General features: G+C 39.1%; 1 protein-coding gene across 1 annotated transcript in view; it reads right to left on the reverse strand.

The window, feature by feature from the left end:
* RARS1 (arginyl-tRNA synthetase 1) overlaps positions 1 to 10,197 on the reverse strand; it is a 34,631-nt gene extending 24,434 nt beyond the window's left edge. The window contains exons 1-6 of the mRNA XM_004371221.1: positions 10,112 to 10,197; positions 8,072 to 8,206; positions 3,643 to 3,831; positions 2,326 to 2,434; positions 1,154 to 1,254; positions 596 to 717 (exon numbers count right to left, since the gene is read on the reverse strand). Coding sequence (XP_004371278.1) covers positions 596 to 717; positions 1,154 to 1,254; positions 2,326 to 2,434; positions 3,643 to 3,831; positions 8,072 to 8,206; positions 10,112 to 10,156 — 701 coding nt within the window. The 5' untranslated portion in view covers positions 10,157 to 10,197. The remainder of the gene's footprint in view (positions 1 to 595; positions 718 to 1,153; positions 1,255 to 2,325; positions 2,435 to 3,642; positions 3,832 to 8,071; positions 8,207 to 10,111) is intronic.
* Positions 10,198 to 11,106: the final 909 nt, after the last annotated feature.

Genomic DNA, 11,106 nt, shown 5'->3' on the forward strand with positions numbered 1-11,106 from the left:
AATTTAGACCAGTAGTTTCAAAATTTTAATGGACAAAATTTTTCAAAATATATGTCAATCCAACCACTTCTCAACCCGGCTTTTATCTAATCCCAAACCACCAGGTCATCTCTCAACTGAATTATGGTAATTGTCTCCTAACTTATTACAAGTCTCCCTTCTTTGCCTAGTTTATTCATAGCAGCCAGAATAATCTTTTATTAGATCACATTGCTCCACTAATTAAGACTTTCCAAAGGCTTCCCATTACACTTATAATAAAATCCCAATTTCCTACCATGGCCTACAAAGCCCAACATAATATTCTTCTTGCCTACTTCTGCCCCTGTTAGAATATAAACTCCTGGTATACAGAAGCCATTCATTAAATATTTGTGGAATAAATGGGGGAGCTTCCTCCTTGGTTCCATGCCCAAAGAATCTGAAAAACTGTCAGTTCAAACGAGGGGCCCAGGGCATTTTTTATTTAAAAAGTTTACTGGGTGATTACGAAGCAGAACCAAGTTTATGAACCACTGATTTACTCGAGGATATTTGCTCAAACGAGAGGTTTCATTTTCTACAGAAATTTCTAACCCAAGGTAAGACTGCATACCTCAGCACGTTATATCCTGCAAATTCAAAGAGGCGGCTCATGCTTTCCCCTATGATAGTTGACCTGAGATGGCCCACATGCATCTCTTTAGCTATGTTGGGAGACGAAAAATCAACTATAACCTGGGATGGACAATTAGAAAAGAGATTTTTAAAAGGGAGATAACATTTTATTCCAACATGTGCATGTTTTTTACTAACATAATTAGTAACAAACTCAGACAAAAATTAGCTTGGGTTGTTAATTCAACTGTGTTAGATTTCCTGATGAATCTACTTGTACATTAACTGAAAAAGAATCAAATTCACGTATGCAAATTATCTATCTTCTATTTCTGTGATACTTCATAAGTATCAGCTGGCTACTTCAAGTACCTTGTGGAATGAAAAAAAACCATGAAGCAAACAAGACCTAAGAAAAAGTCTACATTTCAGTTATGTTTATAACTTCAAGTATTAACGATTAAATTTTAATATAAAAAGTGAAAGGCATTCTAGTTACAGGACTTTCCATACAGTTCTAAAGTAGTAATATTTCAAGAGAAGACTGTATGCATACCTTTTTATTCTCTCCAAGAGCAGGTAGTTGAACTCCATTCACCAGGAGACTGGTCAACTGTTCTGATACAAAATCCTTCCTTAAGTGGACATTAATAAAACCTAACGGACAGTAGAGAAGAGAAAATATCAGGCAGCCTCTCATTCTGAATGGCGTTCTCAACTTCACAGCTGGCTCCACAGTGCTGATCTGGCTCTGGCAAAATTCTCCAGAATTCCAATGCCACTTGAGGCCTTGACTCAAGCCCTTTTGTAAGCTATCTCAGCATCTGTTTCAAACCTCACCACTTTCCTGGAAGACTCCTACTTAATTTAGAGCCCCTTCACTCTCAGCAAACAATCTGTTTGCCTCTTAAAAGAAAATAGAGGGCCCCTTTGCCAGAGATTTACTGCCATTATCTATTCTTTTTTGCTGATGAAAAAACTGAATCACAGGAGGCAAAGCAACTCACCCAAGGTCAGGAAGCTAAATGGTAGCTGAGTCTAGACTAAAACTTCAGTTTCCTAACCATAATCCAAGGTGCTTTCACCATTTTGTTCAGTACAGGCAGTCCCCAACTTATGATGGGGCTCTGTACTGAGGACTCCATAATAAGTCGGTTCTGACGAAACACGAGTTATCTTTTTTTTTTTAGTTTTCATCATTGCCTTTTATTATCAGTATCTATAAATCCAATTTTTATTTGTCAGCGTCAATGTTGTAACAATGAAGTCCAAGTCTTAACGGCTACTGGGCGCGTGCACAGTTGAATTGTTGTATGTTGTTAGAGTTGAACATTGCCCAACTTTCTATCCACTATGACTCCCTACACTGACACAGACTTCACTGCAGACCAGGCCACAGCCTGCTATACGGCAGTGTTTTGATCAGTAACTCACAACACTGAACATCTGTGAGTGAACATCCGAAAATGACAACATCAGCAAATTATGTGCTGCAACACCGTATACAGTATATAATACTAATGGTAAGATATACAAGAAAAAAAAAGAAAATGGGACAGTTCTAAGTGCGGTTCGCCGTAACTCAAATACATCGTAAGTTGGGGACTATCTGTATACAAGTTTTTACCTTACATTTGCATTTAAAAAAAAATCATTTTTATATTTTTAAATTTCAAAAAGGAACCGGCATCAATAGAACTACATAAGAAGGATAACATTATGTCATACCAGGACCAGCAATTTCAACTTTTTCAATACACTCGTTGGGTGGAAGGTGCTTGGTAATGTTTTCAGCAATTTCTCTTGGATTAACTTTCTGTTCCTTGGTTTTGAGCATCTACAATATAAAACAATTTGTTATACAATAGGTTTTAGCCAAATTCCTGGAAATGCACAACTGACAAAGCCATCAAAAGGCAGAAGCAGAGAAGTCCAATCATCTTATGAATGTACAAATTAAAGTATCAACAGTGCCAAGAGAAATACAAAAGTGCTAAAACCACATGATCTCCACTTCAAAATGAGTTGTGGCACACATACTTAGGACTTTTATTTTATGAAGCCTGGTTCAGCATATTTACACTTCTAATTTTCAAGTCATGAAAGCTGCAATATTCAAATCTGGGTGCTAAGTACCAACTGCCGTTGAGTTGATTCTGACTTATAGTGACTCTATAGGACAGAGCAGAACTGCCCCATAGGGTTTCTAAGGCTGTAATCTTTATGGAAGCAGGAGTGATAAATGGCACTCTTATAATATCAAACCTTAATGTAGACACATAAAAATTATCCAGGGAAAAATCTGGACTCTTTTAGCTTACTCTTTTCTATTTAGCAAAGGAAAGAAAATCAAAACACCCAAGCCAGAGGCAATTAACCACTAACACATCAGACAACATTGTTATTAAAAATGGAGAAATCTTTTGACTGAAAGATATAAGAGCCTCAAAAACACTACAGTGGCATCAAATATTTGCTAGGGATGCCATTTGATAGATGGCTAACTTTTAATAGCTCACCTTCTAACACTCACCAATAAGACACACTGATCCTGAACACATGAGGGAAGTACGAAAACTTGTGAGTGGTTTGAATCCCAACTATTGCCCTCAATTGCTCAAATTGTCTGATTTTATTGTGAAAAGCTCACTCTAGGTTTTGAGTAAAAAATGTGTAGTAACAGAAGAACACGATGATGATGGTATATCTCTACACATACACTTAGAAATTATATGTTCAAAATAAAAATGGGAAGCATACACCTTTGGGTAATAGAGCAAATTTAAGACCTCAAAATAGCTCCAATTATATGTAATTACTCTATAACATGATATTGAGAATACACGCAAAACTTAAAATTCAAATTTGTGTTTTTTTTAATTGAAAGCATACATCTCCTTTTCTTAAGTTTTTCAGAACCGTTGAAAATGCCCTTTTCACTGAGGATTCAGTTTCCTATTATTTATGTGATGATAATGATGGTAATGATGATGATAATACCTAATAAGATCAAATCACCAAGAGTGGTACATAATAATACATCACCTGAGAAATACCCATAGCACTGTTACATTGATAGTCCCCGAACTTGGGCTGTTGACTTGGTGTGACTATCAGAGGAGGATTTTCCAAATTTGGATACGCAGCCTTAATGGCACAACCAAAGACCTCTTGTAGGCGGCTATTGATGTTAATCATATTTTTAGTTGGTTTATTCCTTTCTGCTTGAAGACTCTATGGGGAAAGAATGGAAATATGTTAATAAAGTGCTACATAATCACACAAAATTTTCTCAACTATTCTGAAAAACCTTCAAATGTCTTGAGAAGAACCAAAAGATTAACATGCAAGTTCACAGTGCAATGCTCTTATCTGCGATATGCTGAGACACTGCATAGAACAAGTCCATCCCACAGCATCTACGACATATGTGGGAAATGCCCTGGGTTCTTTCTTTCTACGTTTATTTTGTCAGAAGAGATACTGGGAGTAGGGAGTTAAAAGGGCTGACAGAATCTTATTCTTAGATGTTCATCCGAATTTCTGAGAAAACAATAGTATAAAATCAGTCCTAAAGAACTTCACATCAAATGCTAGAAAACTCAATGGACAAAAACAAAATGCATTCTATCAAAATGCTGACCTCTTTAAGGCATGAAATGAAAGGGAACAGTGGTGGTAATATCAATATAAAAACATCAGAAAAACAGTTTATCTTACTGTTTGATAATCTCAAGTTAGACTAATTCTACCTCCTACTTGTCATTTCTTTGGAGTGGAGCATATTTATTTAAAACAGCTTATAATTACCTCTACTATTGCACTTATCATACCTCAAAATTACTTGTCTCCTCACTAGACTTCTGGATGCAGGGAAAGTATCTTGTTCATGGTTATATTCCTGGCACCTACCATAGCAGCGCCATGTAGTAGGTTATCAAGAAATGGTGAATGAACACTTACATACTTTTAATAGAACACAAATGAAAACACTGCCTACACTAACCACGATTTTACGTTAATCACAAAGTCAGTGATGTGTGGTATTAATGGCAACAAAAAGGAAAGCTAGTATTTGAGTAAGCACTGCGTCAGGAACTGAGCCAAGTGTTTTACATGCAGTATTAACAAAACTGAGTTTGTTACTATTATCATCATTTTCACGCGGGTTAGATTAAGAAACTTACCAAAGATAAAGACTAAGTGGCAAATTCAGGATTCAAACTCAGGTCTACTGAAACACAGAGCCCAAGTTCTCTGCTTCCTCATCAACCTTCTCTACCATATGAAAGGAATTATATTCTTAAAACACTTAAAAAAAAACACTTAAAAAAAAAAAAAGCATGTTTTTCTTACTCTTTTCACACACAAAGTCAGTCAATAATTGACTCCCCTTGATAGTGACATACTCGAAAAAGGGGAAGATATGTATTTCACAATCTGAAGGTCTCCAATAGCAAATGTTAAAGTTACTTAGATATAAATCACAGGACCCCAAACCTACAATAATAAATCTTAATCCTTGTAATTTTAATGAACAAGGTACAGGTGTGTGTGTGCGCGCGCATATATATTCACCCACGTACATATATGAAATCCATTGTACTGGATTTTTGCACCATGCAATATAATATCTGATTATAACCAATTTAACACTTTTTCTCTACTTGTTTTATATGTGTAAGTCTTTTCTCCCCCAATATGGTAACCTCCATGAAGTTAAGGAATATTACATATAGTGTATCTCAGCTGTGTCTTGTTAAGCATTCGGAAAACTTCACATTATGAAAAAAATTCATCCTAAAAATAACACACCTTCTGAAGGAAAAACAAAAGGATTGAGCAGACTACTCAAAATCTATGTGATTTTGTAACAAGAGTACTACTACAGCAATTAAAAAAAAAAAAATCACTGTTAAAAAGATGTATAATTTCTAATACATAACTACTAATATAAGACAATTAAAAAAAAATCTCAATGGAAGGGGCAGTATAAGGAATAGATGAGGCTACTGAGTTAGTAAAAATGAGGGACAACCATCTAATATGTGTTTCTAAGGCAAAGCATGTGGCCAAAGTGAGCCAGGGGTAAAAGGCAGGAAGAATGGGTATCACACACAAGACTTGATACCCCTGTGGCTTGTTTGTTTTTAGTTGTGTTTGTGTACCTTGTGTTCAGCTGCTATTACTCAGTAGGGCAAAATATTTGTGAAAGAATCAACGTGTCTTCCATGTTACACTGACAGCATTCCCCTACTTACCAATCACACATGAAGGCTAACTGGCATTACAGAAACGTGTAGTAGAATAAACTGTGCTTCCTTTTGTATCTTTTTCCTTCATAGCTCTAGCACATATTAAAAAAGAAAACCAGCTGCCATCAAGTTGATTCCAACTCATGGGGACCATCCATGTGTCAGAGTAGAACTGTGCTCCAGAGAAGTAGATCATCAGGCCTTTCTTTCTTTCTTTTCTTTTTTGACTGTATTTAGTTCCTTTGCTTTTAGTAGACTCTATTTAGTTGTTTAAGTTTATACAATTTACCTTTTTTTTAAATTTCACTTTTTTTTAAATTGTACTTTAGATCAAGGTTTACAGAACACACTAGCTTCTCATTAAACAGCTAGTACATATTGTTTTATGACATTGGTTAACAATCCCACGACATGTTAATACTCTCCCTTCTTGATGCTGGCTCCCTATTACTGGCTTTCCTGTCCCCTCCTGCCTTCTCATCCCTGCCCCTGGGCTGGTGTGCCCCTTTAGTCTCGTTTTGTTTTATGGGCCTGTCTAATCGTTGGATGAGGGGTGAACCTCAGGAGTGACTTCATTAATGAACTAAAAGGGTGTCTGGGGGCCATACTCTCGGGGTTTCTCCAGTCTCTGTCAGGCCAGTAAGGCTGGTCTTTTTTTATTGAGTCAGAATTTTGTTCTACATTTTTCTCCAGCTCTGTCCGGGACCCTCTATTGTGACCCCTGTCAGAGCAGTTAGTGGTGGTAGCTGGGCACCATCTAGTTGTACTGGACTCAGTCTGGTGGAGGCCGTGGCAGTTGTGGTCCATTAGTCCTTTGGACTAATCTCTCACTTGTGTCTTAAGTTTTCTTCATTCTCCCTTGCTCCTGAAGGGGTGAGACCAGTGGAGTATCTCTGAAGGCTGCTCATAGGCTTTTAAACCCGACGCTACACAACAAAGTAGAACGTAGAACATTTTCTTTATGAACCATGTTATGCCAATTGATCTAGATGTTCCCCGAAACCATGGTCCCCACAGTCCTCAACCCAGTAATTCGGTCCCTCAAGGAGTTTGGATGAGTCTATGGAGCGTCCATGATCTTGCCTTGTACAAGTTACACAACGCCTTTCTTAAAGGTGTCTCTGGGTGGACTTGAACTTCCAACTTTTCAATTAGCAGGTAAGCATGTTAACCATATGCACTACCCAGGGACTTCCTATCAAATATTAAGCATTTAATACTTGTTAAACTGAAATAAAATAACAGGGAACAAGTATAAACAAATGCAGAATGAATGAGGTAATCAGAAAGGTGAAACTCCTTTGGGAAGATTCCATGGAAAAGGAATTTTGTGATTTTAGAAGACTCAAAGACAAAGCTTTTTCAAGCACAGCAGATCACAAACAGGTAATAAAAGAGACTTCATGGGGGTAGCGTATGCAGTCTAAGATGAGTAAATGAGGTTAGCTTTGGGATAAAGATGGAATGCCAGTACAGCCTGGCTGAAAAGTAGTATACACACACAAAAGAACAATTATGGGTGTGAGGTCACACTCTGGGATGTGTTATCAGCAGACCTGAAAGACAGGCCAAATGACTAAAACTCCAAATGAAGCAAACTCATTTTTTTGACAAAACCATGATACTAGTTTAGATTAAGAGGTCATTATATAACAAACACAGCACAGGCTATACAGAAAAAAATATATTATTTTGAAATATTTAGTGAAAAAGTAACAGATGTAAAATTGTAAAATACAAAAGCTGTAAAATAAACAACTTAGGGCAGAGAAGGAATGTGGACATATTTTTAAATACTTCCTTTATGATAAAGGCAATGACTTAATAATAATAATTAAAATATATACATATATATATATTTTAAAAAGGCACAGGCGTTAAGTTGGTGAAAGAAATGTCTCAACTCTACTTGAATCCTACTTTAAAAACAGCTTCAATCTATTAATTATATCATCTGATAAGCCCAAAGCCTATTAAGGTAGCCAAACATCTGGTATGAGGTAAGACTTTAAATGGCCCCAGAAGGATGGTAAAAATGACAACACACTAACTTCTCCATTATTTGAACCAACTAATGAGTCATAACTTGTCTAATGCAAAAAAAAAAAAAAAAAATACTGGCTCTTTTCAAATTCTGCAGGGTATACTTTCAGAATCTTCAACGACAAGGATTTTAAAAGAGATACAACTGAAATGGTAGAATAACCCATAGTACTCACCCTTCGAAGAATATTCAGTCGATATTTTAATTTTAAATTTTCTGCTCGCAATTGCTCCAAATCTGGAGAGGCTTCTAAATAGCCACAGTTTTTCAACCGATCGATTTCAGCAGTCAGAAACTTAATCTCTTTCTCCTAAGAAAGAAGAGGAATTGTCTTCGGTCTAATATAGTGACTTCCATGACATAAATTGTACCATAAACTATATGGCCTTATTCCCCCTATCCATCAGGGCATGGCAGAGGTGATAAGACTGATGGACTGTCCCTTTCAAACACTGTGATTTTTCTTCCTTTGAGGCTTTTACTGACATTAGAATATTATCCTTGATACAAAAAATCAAAGTATGTGTGTTGGAGAAAGAAACAGGAGCAACGGGCGTATGATCGGATAAACCTCCCATCCCTGGTTTCCTCTGCTCAATAAACTACTTTGATTTAGAGTACAGTTAAGTTTAAGGGTGACCAACCTGCTTTTATGGAGCCCTGGCAGTGCAGAGGTTAAGCGTTTGGCTGCTAACCGAAAGGTCAGTGGTTCGAATCTACCAGCTGCTCCGTGGAAGAAAGATATGGTGATTTGCTTCCACAGATTGAAACCTGTTGCCAATGAGTCGATTCTGACTCACACTGACCTTATAGGACAGAGTAAAACTGCCCCATAGGGTTTCCAAGGCTGTGATCTTTACAAAAGCAGATTGCCACATCTTTCTCCCCTAGAGTGGCTGGTAGGTTTGAACCACCAATCTTTTGGTTAGCAGCCCAGTGCTTAACCACTGTCCCACCAAGATGCCTTTCCGTAAAGATTACAGCTTTGGAAACTCTACGGGGCAGTTCTACCCTGTCCTATAGGGCCACTATGAGTTGGAATCAACGGCAACAGGTAACCTGTTTTATTCCCAAATCCCCATGACTTGGGAGATCTGTTAAAAAGCAAATGCCTTTTGCCACATTCAAAATAGCTCTAGTATATGCCTTTTGGCTTTTCTGGGACTAAAGGATTTCCCCATTTCTTCCTGTCTTCTTTGTTGCCATTGTCTCAGGTTCTAGACAAGTCTTTTTACTTTAATACCTAAAACTAAAAATATATCAATTCAGAAGAAATACAACGGTTAATCCAACTCCAAAACTTAAAGGGAGAGTCCTCACCTGAAATTTCAGAATGTTTAACAACGGCCAAAAAAAGCTGCCACAAACAAACATATGTTTCAGGCACTGAGCTAAACAAACTTTCCAGAAAATTTCTTAATAATTCTTACCACAACCCAGTGAGATTGTAATTATATCCCCATATTGACAAGAATATGTGGCTCCAGTGAAGGAACTTGCCAAATCACTTGGCTAATTTATACTTTGAGACTGCTGACTTTGGTGTAAGGCAGCTGTCATGATACAAGGACATCTGTAAACTACGTTTCTGTCGGCCCCTTCCACCAGCGCATAAAAGATAATGAATCTGTTCTCCTTTTATTAGCCGCGGCTGTTCTTTCCCTACAAATACCGAAGCCAGAAAACTCCCGTTTGTCTGAAGATGGAGCCTGCTCCACGGGCTTTTTAGGAATCCTCTTGCTCAGTGTCATAAGGAAAACGGGGCTGAGCTGCAAACCGGACCCAGGTCTCCTGATATTATCCCACGGACCAAGCTCCCTCTGTCCCCCGTCCCCTAGGAACGTGTGTGTATGTACAGGGAAGAGGGCTGTGGAGACATATGCATGCCAGACTCCATCCCACCGGAGACAATGGCTTGGGGAGGTCTGGGAGAGGGGGGGACTCTCCACTTTGCTGTATGTCACAGCCACACGGGTCTCGGAATAACAGGCTCTTCCTCTCCCACCCTTTCCTCTCCGTCAGAAGACGAAACTGAGTCCCAGGAAGGGCGTGCGCCTCGGAGCCATCGCAGGCCCGGCCTCGGGGCCCCGCTACCCACGTCTGAGGGGCCAAGACGCTCCCCGCCTCGCTGCCGGCGCCCCCGACGCTCCTCGAGCCGGATTCAGGGCCAGTTCCCTCCCCTTCCAGCCTTTCCCCCCGTCCCATATGGCCCAACCTGCAGAAGCAGCCGCGCTGAGCACTGAGCCACCTGTTCGTCCATCCTCCTGTCAGCGGCTCACAGTCCAAGTGGCCGGAAACGGAAACGGCCTGTGTTGCCCGGAAGCGGAAGCCCTCCTCTAGCCCTGCTGTTTCGGGTCGGACCGGGTGGCATTGCGCTTGCTGCCCCCTGACGGAATATGGGATTCCCTGCGAGGAGAACCTGCGGAAAGGTCTCTGTACGGAGGGGGGCTGTAGCCCTTGGATTCCCATGTTGGGGCGAGGGAAGAGGAATTGAGGGGAATCAGATCAGAGCTGCCTTGTACTTGGACTAACTTGGACAGACGTACTTACGTAGAGGTTCTGTTTTTCGAGAGCCTCAGTTTGCCCCTCTGTAAACCGGACACAGAACTAACAAAATCGATTCACTTATTCAACAAGCATTTATTGTGCACATTTATATGCCAGACACTATTTTAGACGCTGGGGTTACAGAAAAAACCAGACAGACAAGGTTCCGGCTCTCATGGAGGCTACATTCTAGAATGGAGAAAATAACAATCTCACATAGTTTTGATTGCCAAGAAAGTAATGTGGTAGAGTCATATGAGTCAGGGAAGTCCTCTCTGAGCAAGTGACATTTGAGTTAAAATCTTAAGTGGCTAACCTGGAATGTAAGTTCTGAGGGGCAGGGACCTTGCCTGTTTTATTCACTCTTCCCTCTATTCCCAGGTGGCCTGAACAGTGATCTCTAAAATGTTTTGCTTAAATTTTTTTTAAAGAATTAAAAAAAATTCATACCCTGACGTAGATTTTTTTGAAGATGAAATCTGTATTAGTTTTCTAGGGCTGCTGCAACAAAGTACCAGGAACTTTGTTGCTTAAAACAACGTAATTTTATTATCTCACAGTTCTGGAGGCTAGATGTCCAAAATCAAGGTGTTGACAATGTTGGTTCCTTTTTGGAGGCTCTGAGGGAGAATCTGTTCCATACCTCTTTCTTATCTTCTGGTG

This window comes from Trichechus manatus, unplaced genomic scaffold, assembly GCF_000243295.1.
Source record: "Trichechus manatus latirostris isolate Lorelei unplaced genomic scaffold, TriManLat1.0 scaffold00011, whole genome shotgun sequence".
NCBI lineage: Eukaryota > Metazoa > Chordata > Mammalia > Sirenia > Trichechidae > Trichechus > Trichechus manatus.